The 20,036-nt window shown below is 35.9% G+C and overlaps 1 protein-coding gene across 2 annotated transcripts in view; it reads left to right on the top strand.

Moving 5' to 3' along the window:
• Positions 1-20,036, top strand: part of LOC127832014 (uncharacterized) — a 167,825-nt gene that overhangs the window by 134,113 nt on the left and 13,676 nt on the right. The window contains exon 11 of one of the 2 annotated variants that reach the window (XM_052357152.1): positions 2,127-8,969. The exons of the other annotated variant lie outside the window; for it this stretch is intronic. Coding sequence (XP_052213112.1) covers positions 2,127-2,147 — 21 coding nt within the window. The 3' untranslated portion in view covers positions 2,148-8,969. Of the gene's footprint in view, positions 1-2,126; positions 8,970-20,036 lie in introns of those variants that run through there. 2 annotated transcript variants of the gene reach the window in all.

Below are 20,036 nucleotides of genomic sequence, written 5' to 3'. Positions count from 1 at the left end.
GTAAGTGTTGCAAGTATCAAAGCAATAGCTTTGATACTTAAGGAATAAAATGGACCTAAACACAAAACTTAACCAAAATTTTCAATTTTCTAAGTATAAAAAGAGCACATAATTCTGTCAAAATGCACGCCAGAGTTATCTAACTTTTCCTGCCCAGTCCCTCATGATAGTTAGTAAGTGTACCAAGTTTGAATGCAATAGCATTGATACTTTCTGAGAAAAGTGGACCTAAACGCAAAACTTAACCGGACGCCGACGCCAAGGTGATGACAATAGCTCATTTTTTTTCAAAAAATAGATGAGCTAATAAAACGTTTGAAAAAAACATTCTTACCATGCTTGCCTTTACATTATGCATCAAAACTAACTGTCCAGAGCCGTTTGAAACCTTTTTACATATATTTCAACTAACCGACATTTTAAACATACGAGTGATTTCATTGGTCTATTGCGAAGGTGTGTCTTTACACCTGAAGATTTCATTTATTAATCGGGTCTGATCGCAGTCAAGTAGGCCACGCGAGTTGTGTCTCGTGTTATTTCTTAAAATTTGACCCAGCATTTGTAGAAACATAACAAGATATATACATTTCCAGAAAGGAAATTCATTTCTGCGTTGAATAAGACCGGTTTCATGAAAATCGCTGCACAAGTGATGAAGTTATGGCTGTTCGAAGCGATGCACCCCTTTTTCGGGTGATTTTGAGTTGAATACCTTGTTACATTGCAACTCCAATATATCGCGGTTGAAGGGACGTGACCGTGATATATCCGGCGCGTGATATAAATTGTAAAGTTATTCATACATGTATATGTATGCATAAGCATACTTTGGCAATCTCAAAACACACTATTTACATACCATATTGAATTATGTGTTATATCCATATGTTATTCATTGGTATAACACAAAAAAATTATTCCATGTAAGTATTTTCAAATGCGTATAATTAAATTTATAATCCGAAAACCATTGTTAAGTATTATTGTTCTAGAAAGCAAGCACAAATTAGACCCCATGTACAAAATGATATCATTCACCTCATGGAAAGCATGGGCAATTTGACAAACTGCATGAGGGACATGATTCACCTCTCGTTTAAAAGCAAGACATCTACACTGTATCTAAGGTGCAAAGATTATTGACATAGGTCAGTATTGACTTGTGACATTTACAGTTATAATTGTATACACCTTAATGTGTTTACTGGTGCGTTTCGGCAGTTCAAAGCAAATTCAATAGAGAAAGGTAACACCCAAAATGACCTGTGATTGGCAAGTTGATTATTGTTTATTGCAGTACACAGGTGCTATAGTGGTGTACAATGAGAGCAAACAATCTGGTTCAAACTGGATTATGAATGACGGATTAAACAGAAATTAAGGTGGGTGAAAAAAAGGGTAAAATACAACTTTGAAACGGATTTTATCTCAGCAAATTGTCAGATTTTAAAACATGTTATTTAGGGATTATGCTCCTCAGATTTTTGGGAGCCATAGCCGATTCGCGATATATTTGACAGCGCGATATAACGGACCGTGATATATTGGAGTTGCAGTGTATATATATATATATATATATATATATATATATATTTTATAGTGAAATTTTTTTTTCAGAAAAGTTCATTTTCCGTTATAATTTGTTCATTTATCATTCGAAATGATGTTTTCACTAATTAATATCATAGCCACATGCTTACCACCTGTGGTGGCGACTTATTGTAAATTTTGGCTATAATTTATTTCAAATATCAGTTCTTGAGGCAATAACATATGACTGTATTAAAGACATGAACACTCAACAGAAACATAAAAAGTAGAATATACAGCAAAAAAATATGAATTACCTCATTTTACCATGTATGACAACCCGGACAGAAGCTCCTACATTATTTTTAAAACCCCGACAGTTGCTCCTACACTATTTTAACACCATGGCCATTGTTTGATTATTAGATGCGAAACATTAAAACATACTATAAGCCGATCAAAGGTTAACACCTATAATTAGCCGTAAATTAAATTTACATAAATTATTAAGTAAAAAATAACAGCCGATTTAACATGAGCCGATCAATGTGGTTTTTATTAATTAATTAACTAATTAAATAACTGGGTTACAGTTTCTTGACCGAGGGACTTGAAAGTTTCTACAAGGAGGATGAAGAAATCGATCACATCCGTGGCATGTTGGACGGCCTTGCGTTCTTACCCGTGGATGACGTCGCCAGCGGGATGGCATATTTGAAGAAGTCGGCACCAGACGTACTCACATCGGTAGTGGACTACTTTGGCACCTACTCCGTGTCTGGTGTGTTCCGGACTAAATACCAACGGTTGGATATGCTTCAGCCGGACTCCCCCTAGGTACCAGCCAGAAATGTGGAATGTCCACGCAGAGACTTTAAGCTCCAGCGACCGCACCAACAATGTCTGCGAAAGCTGGAATAATGGTTTTGGCATCTCGTTGACCACGACAACCCATCACTGTGGATTTTAATAGGCTGCCTGCAGAAAGACAGCGCGATGACTGAAACAGATGTCTACAGACTAAGCAAGGGTGAGTCAGTGGATAAACGTATCAGAAAGAAGATGGTGAGCAACCAACATACACTAAAGATTTTGTGTGATCAGTATTTGACTGGAACCATGTCGATGGTGGAGTTTCTTCAGAATGTTGGGCACCAAATTTGTCTCTGGCACTAGGATGTGTTGTGAATAATCAGTGCGCATAAGATCATAAATACAAGTTTTAAAAAAAAGGCTCCAACAACCTCAACGGGACCAAAGATGCTGCTAATTGGGAAGACCTGGTGAAGAAGACATTGGACAACCCTAAAGATAAAGAGGAATAGGACATCACAGAAGACTTTTACTAGGAAACGCCAACTGGGATGACAGACCAGGAGGTGAAGTTTTTTGACAGCGACAACAACACCGAAGTTTAAGAATTTAAAGGTTTTGACGCCTCAGACATCAACAGAAGACAAGTGTAGACAACAACCAGAACCATAACGACCCTTTTCAGGGCATCTATATTCTTAAGAGAATAATCTTTTAAATTGTCTAAAATATAGTGCTATGCAATCCATGCTTCTAATCATATAAACGCAACTTTCTTTGAAAACAAAATTTAAAGCGCTTGAAATACTTGGATTTATTTTTTGTGAAATAATTTTTGTCTTGAAACCTTTTTCCTCCACTTTGGCTTTTAAAATATCGGGTGCGTGTCATACATGGTAGGGCACTATACATGGTAAAATACGGTATATAATCTAACTAAGTTTCAAACTACTAACTAACTGTTTAGTTACAAAACAAAATTAAATTAACAGGCAAATTAATGTCAGTAGACGTTAGAAGGATCAGGTTAATTGAGTCATTTATATTATTTTTCATTGTTAACTAAAAATCTCAACAAAGGTTATAACAAACCCACTTTTTCCTTTTTATCACTGCAAAATTAATAAAATGTACATGAAACACTTTCAGTTAGAAATGTCAGCTTTAATTATTTAAGTTACAGATGGAGGACTGTTTTGTTCCTCACACAATATTAGGAATAATACAAAGGAATTCAATGTTAATTTCAGTCAACCTTAAACACACCTTCAGTTTAGTTTATATGGTATGACAACTTCATATTATAGCAACAGGAAATTCAATTTGTGTAATGAAAATTCAAGCTTCTTAATTTTTTAAAGGCCTATTATATAAATTCCGCTTCACTTTACATATAAAGAACACTTTTTGACAATGGTTTGTTGTATATTCCAAATATTTAGATTGAGTAAACATTTAAGAAATTCATTTTAAATTTCTACAGTAAAAGATCTATGTGTTCTGTTTAGAATTCAAAGACAATTTATAAAATATAAAAAAAGAAATGTGTATATTGCATTACAACATTAAAATATAATTAAGTATTTGAGAAAAATCAAATAAATGTCTATATATGTATTTTTTATACATATTGATGTATACAATTTAGGAAGTATAAATCTTTATCTGCTTATATTACTGCAGGGTCTATACATTCCAATATCATTTTCCTCCTCAATGTGTGCACCTTAGTTCTATGAACATTGAATGTGGGTGTTTTAAAACTTGACGTGATTTCATGACTATGTTCTTTTTAATATGAATGACATGAAAATTGAACAGTTTTAATGCTGTATATGTTAACAACGTGAAAATGTTCTCTTTTTTATATACTAGTAACTGATGTAAACATTGAACGTTTCTCTCATTTTTATATAACTGGTGCGAACGAAGGAACGTTGTCAACATTTTAGTATTGCTAATGAGAACATTCCACAGTAATGTTGTCTTCATTCTTTGATTACTGATTTGAACATTCAATAGTTTTCTCCATGTTTATATTACTGATGTGAACATTCAACAGTTGTCTTCATGTTATATTACTGATGTGATCATTCAACAATTGTTTTCATTTCTATATTACTGATGTGAACATTCAACAGTTGTCTTCATGTTTACATTACTGTTGTGAACATTCAACAGTTGTCTTCGTGTTTATATTACTGATGTGAACATTCAACAGTTGTTTTCATTTCTATATTACTGATTTCTATATTACTGATGTGAACATTCAACAGTTGTCTCCATTTTTATATTACTGATGTGCAGGGATCATATTTTCCAGCAACACCAATCGGTCTGTATTTAAATGGGGAAAAAGTTTCCGAAAATTTTTAACCGAAACTATGACAAATTACGTTAAAATATATACCATTGATTTTGCCATTCATGAAGAGGGTATAATAATGTAAAAGTTAAATTGCCTTAAGCATTTTTTTAAACGGAATATACGAGTTTTCTCAGTTGTTTTATCATTAGCTATTTCATTGTTGTTTCGGTAACTTGTTGTTGAATCTAATTATGGCGTCGTTGTCGCCTATGGTCTCGTTGTGCTTTGACGACTAACTGTTTTATCTGACTTTTCATTGTTGTCAATATTATTAATCTGTGTAAGTCTATACCGATGTTTTTTAATCATTGTCGACTCGATAATAGCTTACACACATGCATTGTATCTAACAAATGTCTGTGCGTAGGTTGGCTACTGGCAATAATAAAACCAAATAGTTGAAAAACAATTCGTGTACGTTATAGTTTTTTTGTCGAATAAACCACGGCCGATAGTTAAGATGCGTAGATTAAAAACCACGCATCTTAACTTCCGGTCGTGGGTTATTCAACAACAAACAATAGAGTACACGAATTATTTCGATTCGAACACGATTTTTACTTAAGATTTATACAATGTATATTATTTTTCTTGTGAACTATTTTATGTGAAGTTCCGACCATAAAAATAAATTTCGGCTGTTCTGTCAATCAAAACCGCAACTTTCATTCATTTATTGCCGGCTTATTACGATGGTGGAAAATGTATCGGCATGTAATGTTTAGTTACAGCGCGTGCTTGCAGTGTATAAGGTCCGCCCACAATTATTGCACAATATCCGATTTTCTTCTTTGTTTATATGAAAGTTTACTGACTGTATCATGCATGAAATGCACAATTTCCACGAGGATAACATCGAGGTTTTAATCTCCGAAGTAACTGTCAACGATTTTATCATGGACGAGCACACATTACGGACCGATTAGTGTACTAGGTATAAGCCAGTGAAATTATCGATTGATATTGACACTGGGTTATTCACGCTTGACTAATTACACAACCGCGCGAATCTTCGTTGTTTGGGGTCATACGCTGATACTAGTCGGCTGACGTGCAATAGACTGATCCTGACCGGTTTAGAGACTGCAGTGAATGGTTTATCACACCTAATCGAGCTAAGAATGTAATTAGGGTATGCTAGCATGTTCCGTAATCGATTTTATGACATGGGAATTTTAGCAAACAAAATCGGACCGACTCTTTTGGATTTTCAATCGGTCTTTCATGACCTCAATCGGTATAGGACCTACAAAACCGAAAATATGATCCCTGCTGATGTGAACATTCAACAATTGTCTTCATGTTTCTATTACTGATGTGGACATTCAACAGTTATTTTCATTTCTATATTACTGATTTCTATATTACTGATGTGAACATTCAACAGTTGTCTTCATTTATATATTACTAATGTGAACATTAAACAGTTGTCTTCATGTTTCTATAACTGATGTGGACATTCAACAGTTATTTTCATTTCTATATTACTGATTTCTATATTACTGATGTGAACATTCAACAGTTGTCTTCATTTTTATATTACTGATGTGAACATTCAACAGTTGTTTTAATTTCTATATTACTGATTTCTTTATTACTGAGGTGAACATTCAACAGTTGTCTTCCTTTTTAATATTACTGATGTGAACATTCAACAGTTGTTTTCAGTTCTATATTACTGATGTTAACATTCAACAGTTGCTTTCATTTCTATATTCCCGATATGAACATTCAACAGTTGTCTTCATGTTTATATTACTGATGTGAACATTCAACAGTTGTCTTCATGTTTATATTACTGATGTCAACATTCAACAGTTGTCTTCATTTTTATATTACTGATGTGAACATTCAACAGTTGTCTTCATTTTTATATTACTGATGTGTACATTCAACAGTTATTTTCATTTCTATATTACTGATGTGAACATTCAACAGTTTTCTTGATTTTTATATTACTAATGTTAACATACAACAAACTTGTCTTCATTTAAATATTAGTGATGTGAACATTCAACAGTTGTTTTCATTTATATTACGGATGTGAACATTCAACAGTTGATTTAATTGTTATATAAATCTTCATTTCATATCAATAGTGCATTTCCCTTAAAATTCAGAGAAGACCTTTAATATTGAAACTTATTTTTAATGAAAATGTGATTATTAGTATTCAAACTTGTGTTATACTTTTATTTTTTACATTAAATTATAAGGGCGTTGTCCTGCTTTCCAGTTGTTTCTGATTTCAACTTTTTTTTCAATATTTAAGTTTTTTGGTTCAGTTCTGTTTGTGTACATACATTTTTTCGCAGACTAGATGCAATCTTAATGATTGTTATTAAAGCCAAATGTCAACAGATTGATCACATTTAAGTGGAAAATAAGCTTGGTATTCATTTTAAATACATTTCGTTTTATACTGACTGATGTGCAAGGTCAGTTTCTAATAAATCGAAATAAAAGCAGTTTATAACGTCATTTTCATCAAGTGATTACATGTATAAATTTTCATTTGATTCAATATATTTGCTCAAACCAGAATGGCAATTAATAAACTCATCATATAAGAAAGATTAATCAACTTTTAATTTATAGTTATTATTCCATATATTTTTTTGAGGCTACAAACCACAAACAAGTCTCATGTTTATGCACTAATGATAAAGTACAGGCATTTCCCCGGGATAGTGGTAAGGCACAGCAGCAAGACAGCGCGGAAGGGGGATGGTGCGGAAGGGGGATGGTGGGGAAGGGGGCGCGCGTGTCGATTATGTATGTATATGTATATTCTACATGTTATTGATCAATATCTAAACTACTTTGAAGTTATTTAAACACAACATTTACTTGTATTATTTATTTATTTTTTGTCAATTAATTTTATTGAAGTCATATATTATAATTTTGAATAACAATCAAAATATCAGTAGGCATTAGAACGCAAAAACTAACTGAAAAACAAACAAATTTAAAATGACATATTTTGCCATAAGTATACAGTAATACAATGTTAAGTTAAAAACTGTTCTCTGCGGCTTCTCCTGATGCAAGGCATACACCATTCTTTCGGGACCCACTGCATCAATATCTGACTTCAAGCGGAAAGAAGACGTAGTGCGAGCTTGATTTTCTTTGTTTACCCTGTTCATTATGCTGAAGCGCCTCTGGCAGTCTGCAATGCACACAATAACTCTCAAATTAGATATTTTAAATCACTTTGATTTTACATGCAAATATATATTCATGCAAATAAAAAACATCTTTCATTTGTTATAGTGTTCTTGAGAGCCTAGTCAAGTACCTATAAGCTGTAAAAAGGGGCAGACCAACAGCTGCCAGCTTGTACAGATGGTTTTGGCTTTTCCGTAAACGGATGGTCACCTAGCTACTACATCGCCTCATCAGCCTTCTTCTGAAGGCTGATTAAATCGCTTGGTTGGTGGGGTGGGAGGTCTCAGGATCACTGGAAACGCCCTAGGCACTTGCACTTATCATACTCTTCGACAGCGACGATTCATTAGAAGTTCTTACCAAGAAATTAGCAATTGCAGATTTCCCAAACACAAGGACTGGTTGTTTCTTGATCTCATCATTCTGTCATGCACAAAAACTTAAGAAAAAAAATGTTGCAGGTATATTTCGTAAAAATCTAAGAAATTATTGGTGTGAATACATGAGATGTTGGTGCTGTTAATTTAAAAATGTTGCACGTATATTTCGTAAAAATCAAAGAGATTATTGGATGCGAATACACGCTGTTAATTTATAGTTGCCTTTGACAAAATAGTGTGACCCTATTTTAAGTGGGTGGTAGCGACCAACTGAGACATTTGACTTCAATTAATTGTAATTACAACTTAAATAATGCACAACCGCAACAAACATCATGGTTGATCCCCAAAAATGACCTTTATATACCCCTTATGCACACACTGCTTATTAGGGTGTGCGTGTTTTGATTGATCCTGTGCTGAATGCAGACACCATTCAGATCAGAGATTGCAAGCACATGTGCAATTTTCAAGCGTCGCGGCGGTATGATCCAAAAAACAAGCGCCGCTGCTAAATGAATTTTGAATTTCAGGCACCATAGAGCAGCTGTGCTAAACCCACCAGGGGAAATGCCTGTTATAACATGAATCAAAACTTGGAAATAATTTATTTAATGTAACAAAGCAACTCTGTTAAGTACTTAATGCATGTAACATCTCCATATTTATTGTATATGTGAATACAAATTTCTTCTTGAAAAGTGTTTTTTCTTATTGCATTTCTACAGTTCATTATCCCATTGATTATCGCAAAACACTAGCAACTATACTGTGAAACCATTTATTTTTGTAAGCATTGAATTATGTAGTAAAAAAAAAATGGAATAGTTTGTCCACACATACATTTGCCGATTTTTGAATTTTCGAAAAAAAAGAATTTTCATTTATCATTGTCCAATTTGTTTGTAATTCTTGACCACGATTAATCAGGGTGGGGATAAATCACAGTGAGAAGAGGGGGTAACTTTGGAGTCATTTGCATAAGGTGGGCCTTGTTTATCGCATGCCAATTAAGTAGTCCTTAATACTGTCATCAGGTTAATTTATTAGTACCGGGTAACTGGCCCTTCTTATCGCATGCTATGATAAACTATTTCATTGTTATGATTCGCAGATAAGTGGGAAAGACTGTTAACAAGTGTTTGCAACGATGAAGTTAATTTCATATTAGTCTTATTCAGCTACAATCATTGCAAAACTGATGACAATGAGTAGATAGTTGTTCACAATTGGCGACTGTTACAATTTTTGAGGGAGGAAAGTTCATAAGTTCACAACACAGTATATACACTTTACATTTTATTTGCACACTATGATAATAAATATATACACCAATGAATAAGTCTCTCATACTTCTTGTCTCTTTACATCTCAACGTTCCATTCCACTCTCCCAAGCCTCTCTCTCAACCTGGCTATTCATACTATTCTGCCCACCCTCCCATATTTGGATGTGTGGACAGACACAGATAGTACCTTACATTTAATTGGTATTTATTATTTCAAGTGTTGACATATTTGACAAGCAGACTCTGCGAGCACCAGAACAGACCAGTGTTGCTAATCTTTATTACAAAATAATGACCAACTGGTATCCTGTTCTGATAACAAATGCCCACCATGCCACATGGCATCAAACAGAGCAGTCTAAATTGAAATCATATACTAAAATTACAACACGAAAGTCCTTACTATTCCACCTAAACAAGGAAAATGTTATCAATAAAGCTTTACTCCATTAGCTGCTTTTTACAAGAAATGTCACGTGTCCAGAAAGTACACAGTATAATGTAGTCTTCTTTGTGTAATAACCGAATTTTTTAGATTGCAAAACAGGCACAGAATGCATAGATAACTTTGGATATTTAAATATCTTTCATGCCTACGGGTAATCCGTCTTAATTTTTTCAAACAGTGGACACAATTATTTGAAAGAAACTTAAATTTGTCAATCCGTCTATTAACCAAGTATACACACATTAATGTTTGGCGAATAATAATGGTATCAAAGTATATAGATTTATGCATATTAAAGTGTGTTCTATCAAGCTATTGCACTATGCCACCTCACATGTTTGATGGTTAGCATTATATGTCATAAAACACAAAGGAGCAAAGCAAGACAGGACAGTCATAATAAACAAGACCTGTGTTTGTGAAACACTATGCCCCCTACTGCACTTTGAAGCTGCACAGTAGCTATTTTAAACAAGAAATATCTTTAAAAAAGATATACGGCGTTGATTGTGGTCGATGTTTATGAACGATCAAAAGTTATCTCTATGAGATAAAAAGTAGCGGATGCCTCTTTTCTGCGCAGTTCTTAGCTACATCATAAGCAAATCAATTACGGGGTGTTGCGCCAGATTTCGTGGCTTATTTTGCTTTATGTGATATTATTACTCAGATATCTATGTTTACATAATAGAAAAACACAAGAAACATGAAAATAAACGAGTGCATATAGGTCAGCCGGCAATACTCGAATCTTATTTAATTGCATAATTATAGTATAGTGAATTATTGTGCTCATGCTTAATAAACTGGTCTAAATGGATAAATATTTCTAATTAATTTTATCAAAATTGGTCCTTATCATGGTTGAAACCATATTAAAAATCGATGATTGACATACCACAATAATATCGCCGAATATCTTTATTTAGTATCTCTCTGATCAAAACAGACTTCAAGTGCACAAAGTTTACGAGACGGCGTTTATATAAAGATTTCTGCAACTGACCGCAAACTGACCTTGATACCTTGCGGATTGGAATGCAATGCATTACAGTCACTACGTTATTGTCAGTAAGACCGGTGTAACACAATGATCGCAACCCCTTCTGCGAACTCCGGTGATGAACTGTATATAAACTTTGACTTTCACAAATGGCCGCGACTTGACCCGAAACCTCGCGGGTTGAAATGCAATGCAAGTAAGTACTAAATATGACAACATAGCCTTTAGTATAAACGCTTTTGCGCTGGTAATTCTCTGAAAATAAAAGGTGAACGCACAAACTGTATATATGTCGAAAATTGATTGTAAAACTGTTCTATCTATTGAGCCTTTTCATTAGAGATAAAATTGTTTCATGCAGTAAAACAGTGTTACAAAGACGCGGATATGTTTCCAATGTTCTGGTGTTATACTCAAATCAGCCAATGGAATAAATGAAGTGTATTCATTCGTACCTAGCCGCGGGAAATTTTATTTGAGTACTATTGGACACTTACAAAGGTCAAGTCAGGGTGAAAAGCTGGCTTAATACAGCTTACGCCGAAAAAAATTGTTAAGTTCAAGGCCCTATAACTTCAACAAAAATCAATGAACCGGAAAGAAGTTCATACTCATTTTTAAGTCATGTAGTTAGATTTATATACTAAAAATCAGATAAACATCTTAAAGTGTTTCATAACAAGAGGGCCAAGATGGCCCTAGTTCGCTCACCTGAGGAGTCGGTTCTTTCAATCTTTACCAAATGTCAAATTGACCTTAATATTGTCCAGACAAATATCCTGGTCAAGTTTCATCATTATTTCATCTGCGAGTCATGATCAATGTACCTATGAAGTTTCATGATCCTAGGTGTAAGCGTTCTTGAGTTATCATCCGGAAATCATTTTTCTAAGTTGAGTCACCGTGACCTTGACAGCCATTGTGTGAATACGTTTTTTGGCACTGTGACCTTGACCTTTGACCTAGTGACCTGAAAATCGATAGGGTTCATCTGCGAGTCATGATCATTGTACCTATGAAGTTTCATGATCCTAGGCATACGCGTTCTTGAGGTATCATCTGGAAACCATTTTACTATTTCGGGTAATCGTGACCTTGACCTTTGACCTAGTGACCTGAAAATCAATAGGGGTCATCTACGAGTTATGATCAATGTACCTATGAAGTTTTATGATCATAGGCATAAGCGTTCTTGAGTTATCATCCGGAAACCATTTTACTATTTCGGGTCATCGTGACCTTGACCTAATGACCTGAAAATCAATAGGGGTTATCTGCGAGTCATGATCAATGTATCTATGAGGTTTCATGATCCTAGGCATAAGCGTTCTTGAGTTATCATCGGGAAACCATTTTATTGCTTTGGGTCACCGTGACCTTGACCTTTGACCTAGTGACCTGAAAATCAATAGGGGTCATCTGTGAGTCATGATCAATGTATCTATCAAGTTTCATGATCCTAGGCATAAGTGTTCTTGAGTTATCATCCGGAAACCATTTTACTATTTTGGGTCATCGTTAAATTGACCTTTGACCTAGTGACCTGAAAATCAATAAGGGTCATCTGCGTGTCATGATCAATGTACCTATGAAGTTTCATGATCCTTGGCATAAGCGCTCTAGAGTTATCAACCGGAAACCATCTGGTGGCCGGACGGACCGACATGAGCAAAACAATTTACCCTCTCTTCTTTGAAAGGGGGGGGGGGCATAATGAGAAAACTGCCCCCCTTCCAGCAGCCATGTTATTCAACTGACCGGAACCATTTTGTAACTCAACTCTTATATCAAGGAAACAAATGTTCTGAGCAAATTTCATGAAAATTGGGCCAAAAATGTGACTTCTACTGTGTTCACATGTTTTCACTATATACATATAGAGAAAAATGCCCCGCCCACTCGCGGTAATGTTTTTTCACCGATCCCAACCATTTTCAAACTCATCCGAGATATCAGTAAAACCAATGTTTTGACCAACTTTCATGATGATTGGGCAAAAATTGTGACTAGAGTGTTTACAATGTTTCTCTATAGCCAAATAGAGAAAAACTGCCACTATATACATATAGAGAAAAATGCCCCGCCCACTGGCGGCCATGTTTTTTCACCGATCTCGACTATTTTCGAACTCGCCCGAGACATCAATTGAACCAATGTTTTGACCAACTTTCATGATGATTGGGCAAAAATTGTGACTTCTAGAGTGTTTACAAGGTTTCTCTATAGCCAAATAAGGAAAACTGCCCCGCCACTGGCGGCCATGTTTTTCAACGGATCGGAAACACTTTTGAACTCAACCAAGATATCATTAAGACAAACATTTTGACAAAGTTACATGAAGAATGGGCATGAAATGTGACTTCTACAGTGTTTACAAGGTTTTTCTTTTTTTAGACCGAGTGACCTAGTTTATGACCCGGCACAACCCAGTTTCGAACTCGGCCGAGATTTCATTGGGACAAAGCTTCTGACCAAGTTTCATGAAGATGGGACAAGAAATGTGGCCTCTAGAGTGTTTACAAGCAAATGTTAACGGACAGACGGACGGACGGACATACGACGGACAAAGACCGTTTACAAAAGCTCACCTGAGCAATCAGGTGAGCTAAAAAACCTGCGGAAAAAAGATGCTGGCCGGACCGACGGACCGCCTGCTTTATGCCACTCTACCTGGGGCATCAAAACTGATTGTGTGAAAACTTATAAATTAATAAATACCTTAATATTGATGTTTATCTATACACTAGTAATGTTTCATAAAGAAATTCAATCCCTATTTAGCACATCAATTTATATTGTGTTTTTTTTTAAATTCACCTTACGATTGTGCATTCCTTAAAAGCCGGATCTGAACTGCTTGATATTGCAGTGGTAAAAGGTTAACCTGCATTAACTAGTAGGCTGGGTTTATCTGCTAGTGATTCGCTGCTAACATCAGAGTGTTTATAAATAAAAACATGTGTTTGAGCAGACAGCCATTTGGTATAGCATTGCATCTGTATTTACATGTAAACTTGATTTTAGTCATTCGCTAGCTATTGGCTGAGAGAAGTTCATAACCTTTCTTGTGGGCGGTGCTTAGCATTCACAGGGAAATTTGAATTTCAAGCAGACAACAAACAATTTTTTCTGTAAGTCAATAACTATATAACTTTCAACCACCAAATTACACATACATATTGTTTGTATACTAAAGTATATGTATGCCAAATTTCATTGGAAAATATTAAATACAAACTTAAATATTATGAAAATAATCATTTTTGTTTTCTGCTGTTTACACACCAGTGTACAACTGAAAAGTAAACATTTTGTGAGTTTGTGGCCCTTTTATACTGCTTCTCTGGTGTTTAAAATTACTTACCTTTTGAAAATGTGCATTATATTGTGTAATTTTATTGTCATTAACAGTTATTTGAAAAATGCAGAACTAAAGGGTCATGCATCATCCTCTCATCACTTTTAAAATGGATACCAAGTTTCATAGTTATACTATCAGGGTGCAGGATCAAAGGGGTTTTCCGGGGTTTACACACAGGCTGAAAAGAATGTAAACACACCGTTAAGAACTTTATTTTTGCAAATATCTGAAGTTATTGAAATACCTTTGCAAAAAATTTTAGTGCATAAAAACAGTTTTCTTGCAATTTGTGCTGAAATCTTAAGATTAAATAATAAATCATTGAATACCTCTGATATCGACGCCATAATTTCACGTTGGGTGCTGCATAACTGTATACATGAATGCAGCATAGATTGAATTTTTGGCCGAGAACGCAGGCTTATTAAATAAAGTAATTCTGATGTATTTCACATTGCACTAAGCCGCGTCAATAACTGACTTGTATGCATTACGGTATTTTACCATGTATAGAGCGCCCCCATGTATTACGGGCATGCAATTTTTTTAAGCCAAAACGAAGAAAAAAATATTTTAAGACCAAAAAACCTGAAAATCGGACCGAAAATCGCTGCCATTTTTAGATTGCGCAAGCATTAATGTTAACACCTAACACCAGATAAACACCAACACCAAATGATAATATCAAACACCAATTACGTTGCTAAGTAGGAGAATTACATCATGACGTCATGACGATGTCACAATTGTTCTTTCTTAATGAAGAGTATTCAAGAGTTATATAACATGAAATTATCATTAATTATATTTTCTTCTCTTTTTTAGTACAGTCTGTATAAATAAGATTGAATTATTAAAAAAAAGTTCGAACAAAACATTATAGATAATATAAACACAGTCAGTGTCAGTTTATATAAATTCTCTTGAGAATTTCCCTCCATGCAACACTTCCAGTAGATTAAATCCTGAAGCTCCTCGTTTGGTCATACAGTCAGCAAGGTGGTATTTTCCTGAACACCATCGGATCTCCTACACCTCGTTCCTGGACAGGGATTCACTTATAGCTGCAATATCGACACGCAAACGCTTGTCATCCACTAACTTAGTGGAATGTACAGCTTCGATGACACTCTTGTTGTCAATGTACGCTATTATTGGTATGGTGTTTATCCTTCAAATTCCATGATGTCTTCCAGCATCTGTCTGTAATAGTAGCCACATTCAAGGCCTTCTTGTAGACTTAGCGCCTCTGCAGCAATTGTTGAACGGACAACTCGTTTAATTTTGTTTGTGTGCCATGCAAGTGGGTACATTTTCCTTGGTTTTCAGCTTACCACACAACATAGGCCGCAGTACTTCCTGTGCCACTGTTAATATTGCACAGAGAAGCATCCGTGAAGACAACAATCTTCCAGTCCCTGATATTTTTGCTGAGTCTTGCCAATGATATCATTGATCTCACATCTTTCACTCTGACTGCTTTAACTGCTCTTGTCAAATCACCTACAGTTGCTTGTTTCCGTTTAATGCTCAGGTCTGAGTTCAAAAGCCAAGTCCGGTCTGGTTCCCTGTACGACCCAGTTGATTTGTCCAATGATTAGTCTGTATCGTGATTGCTCTTCTGCTGTTAACAGATCTTCCTTCTGCTGCACCCTTTCTGTATCTAAACTTCTACTCTTTATGTTTTCTACATACTTGGATTGATCTAAAACTATGTCTGTTGGCTGTTGCATAACTTTGAAGCCAATATAATTAAAATTGCCTTCTTCTACTTTTCCGGAAACAAATCTTTTACGTAAACTTGTCATAATTCTCTCAAGACATTCGTTTCCTGCATGGAGAACATCATCAAACATGGCAACATATAATGGCACTCAACTTTCCATTTGTATGCAAAAAGAACATTGCTGGGTCCATTTTTGATATTTGACACCCGAGCCTTATTAGTTCTTCCTTAACACTCATTGTTCCTTTTCCAACTGTCGGACTGTCACTTTGCATAGAGATTTCTTCTTCAAAAGCTTTTACAATAAGTCGAGCTTTTGTTTGATCATATTTTTTAGTAATTACCCACCTAGTTGATAGAGTATTTTTACCACAGTCGTTTTCTTCTACGTACGTGCTGAATTGTTTCAGGTTCTGTAATTCTGCAAGCTTTGCTTGTAGAACATCATCATTGACTTCTTTGTTTTCCATCACCACATTCACTTTTGTCAAAGGTTCCCATTCAACTTTATCCCAATTGATGCTCTTTTTCTCTTTACTTGTTTCCTCAATGATGTTATACCAGTTTCTGTTCTGACCGGTTGCTTTTCCTGCCCTAGAACCTTTGCATGGATCCACTTATCAGTTTCTGGTGTTTTGTACTGAATGTCATCATTGGTTTTCAGTATCTTATTCACTTGCCTGGTTTCTTGCTGCTGTCTATCTCTATCTAACAAGGTTTCTGGTTTGTTGTCCAAGCTTTCTATTAATAGTTCTTCAAAAATAATTTGTTGATCACTTGCTTTTATCATATCTTCCTGAACTTTGGCCTTTTCCTCATCCAATCTTAGATTTTCCTTCACATTTATGTCTTCTCTGTGATCAAACCAATTGTTCACTTTTTGTAATCTATTGGGAGACACGCGCACAAAAATTGCTCAATGTGGTACAAACACAACTTTACCATCTTGGAAAATCACTTTCCCTGGTCCAAGCCAGCGCGTTTTTCCTTCTCTCTTGTAGAAGACGCAGTCAACATTGTCAAACACCTGTTCTGCTGCTCTTACTTTATTTCTAAATGCTCGTCTTATTCTTTCATCAGCTTCAGACTGTATAAATACCACTCGAGTTGCATGCAGTGCATTCAAATGCTTGGCAAACTCCTCACTGCTAGTTGATCCTTGTAAAGCTGGCAAATTCTCACTCATGAGGTTTGGGATATTGGGGTTCTGGCCAAACACAAGCTGGTGGCTGCTGTAGCCGCTCCACATTTGCAATGAATTTCTCGCCATATTCGCCCATGAAAAGAGTGTTTGTAAGTTGATGTTTGTGTTATCTGCATGGAGCTTGGTCAACATCATGTCTGTAATTGCATGAACTTTTTCACATAATCCATTTTGAAACGGACTTTCTGCTGATGTAGTGCATAACCGAATGTTCAATATGGATGTAATTTCTCTTACCTCATCTGAATTGAACTCCCCTCCATTGTCTGTCATCAAAGATCCCATAACACCAAATCTCCCAACCCATTCCTTCATTAAGACATCTATGATATTGAATGTCTTCTTTCTGTCCACAAAAACCGACAAAGTATATCTTGACCACATGTCTATGATATGTAAAATCCAACGCCCATTCCATTGTTTCAGGTCCATTGCAACTTTTTCATTGAATTTGGAGGCCATTGGCATACCAACAACTGGTCTTGAAGAAGTCTTTGCATATACCTTACAAAGTTCACATCCAGTTTCAATCATATCCAGATCTTCTTCATAATCATCTTTTCATATGCCAGCATCTTTCAAAAGTGCTACCAACCTGTTCTTTGGAGGATGTGCAAATTGACGATGCAGTTTCAGAAGTGTTTTATGCCTCTCTTGTTTGCTCAGATCCTCAAGTTTAACTGCACACACATTTTCTACTGTGACTTCCACATTTTTATCTATTGGAATGAGGTAATGACCTGATGTTGTCAAACTCAGCGCTACCTCCTGTCCCTTTATTGTTGCTGTATCATTTTCAAGATCGAGTTTCATGGCTGCTCTCTTCATTGCTGTACGGGAAAGAAGTAACAGGATATCTGATTTTACGACATCAGTCTTTATGGTAACTGCTTTTCTGGCAACTACAGCAGGTATGCTGAACTCACCTTATGATTTCAGGCAGGTCCCCCCTCCAAATTGATAAACTCTCTGACCCACTGATTGGCACACCTTTTCTCTGTCAGTCTGGTCAAAAGATTCCATACAGATCTTCATCCAACTGCTTCCACACTGCATTTACCCTCTTCATGTTTTCCCAGCTGTCAAGAAATGCAGGCAACAAGTGTCAAAAAGATCCACATGATTTACCTGTCAATGGTTTACCGTCTTGTCCTGTTGGGTTAATGTTCTTCGTGTATCCATTCTTGCAACTGTCCGTTGAAAACTCCCCTCTCTGGTTATCTCTCATGTTGGGTCGCCACCCTTTTTCTTGCTTCCAGCTACCCCCTCTGTTATTACTGTAGTTACCTCGGTAGCCGCTCCGTATTCTTGAATACCCCGCTGCAATAAAAGCCTCTTCGTTAGCTGCCAGAAAAGCCGGCTCTAACTTAAAACTATCTTGTTGGCTTGATGATGCACCTTCACCGCCCTTGAGTTTCTTCAACGACTTCTTTGCTACCTCGTATAGTGTCTTCTTGTTGTCATAATTCATGCCAGTAAGTACCAACAACCTCTCGTCTTTTGAAATGTTAGCCTTTCTAAGCATTTTGAAAGCCAGTATCTCAGAAGGAACTGTCATGCTCTTCTTTTCGATCTTTCTATATTTAGAGTCAAACATAGCCACAAATTCAGAAATTGATTGTCCATCTAACAGTTTGAAATCTTAGAAGTCTTCAAATTTCTCCAGGCTGTCAGTAAGGTCATCCTTGGCAAGATGTCGATCCAAGAACTGAATAAGGACCTTCAAACCATCATTGTTTTTAAGTTCATCCATACCTAGTTGATCAAAAACTTTTTCACGAATTTGTGATTCATCATTTTCAGGTAGTGTTTATGCAACGGCAATTCCTTGTTTTTCTTTACTGATGTCAGTAATTTCTTTCCACGCCAATAGCTCTTGTTTATATCTTTCATAAGTCTTTCCATTTCCTAATATAGGAGGATTGATCCTGGTTGCCATGCTCAATTTGCTGTATGTTCTCTGTTGTCACTGAAATCTTACACTACACCACGCCAGAATTTCACTGCCACACTGATTTTCCACTGAGGATTTCTTTTTACGCCTCTGCTACCACTTGTTAACACCTAACAACAGATAATGCACATGGGAAATATCAAGCCAATCAGTGAATCAGTTGACGAGTTATTAATTGGAAACCATCGTACTCTTAATGTGTATCTCGATCTTTGACCTTTGACCTAGTGACCCTTATTTCAACAGTGGTAATCTACTGTCCGAGGCCAACACCCATGTGAAGTATCAAGCCAATAGGTCAATGGGTTGACGAGTTATTGATCGGAAACAATTTTCACACTAAGTGTGATAGTGACCTTGACATTTGAACTTTTGACCCCAATTTCAATCGGGGTCATCTACTCTCCAAGGCCAATGCACATGTAAACTATAAAGCCAATCGGTCAATTCATTGACAAGTCATTGATCGGAAACCACTTAGTGTGATAATGACCTTGACCTTTGACCTAGTGACCTTAATTTCACTATGGGCCATCTGCTGTCCAAGGTCAATGCACATGTGAAGAATAAAGCCAATAGGTCAATTTGTTGGAGAGTTATTGATCGGAAATGATTTTCATACTAAGTGTTACAGCGACTTTGGCCTTTGACCAACTAATCCTAATTTCAATAGGGGTCATCTAATGTCCAAGGCCAATACAAATGTGAAGTATCAAGCCAATTGGTCAATTCGTTAACAAGTTTTTGATAGAAAACTATTTTTACACTAAGTGTGATAGTGACC

The sequence above is a fragment of the Dreissena polymorpha genome, chromosome 5, assembly GCF_020536995.1.
Source record: "Dreissena polymorpha isolate Duluth1 chromosome 5, UMN_Dpol_1.0, whole genome shotgun sequence".
Classification (NCBI taxonomy): Eukaryota; Metazoa; Mollusca; class Bivalvia; order Myida; family Dreissenidae; genus Dreissena; species Dreissena polymorpha.
Note: the sequence above shows the minus strand (reverse complement) of the source record. Positions and strands in the feature narration are given on the sequence as shown.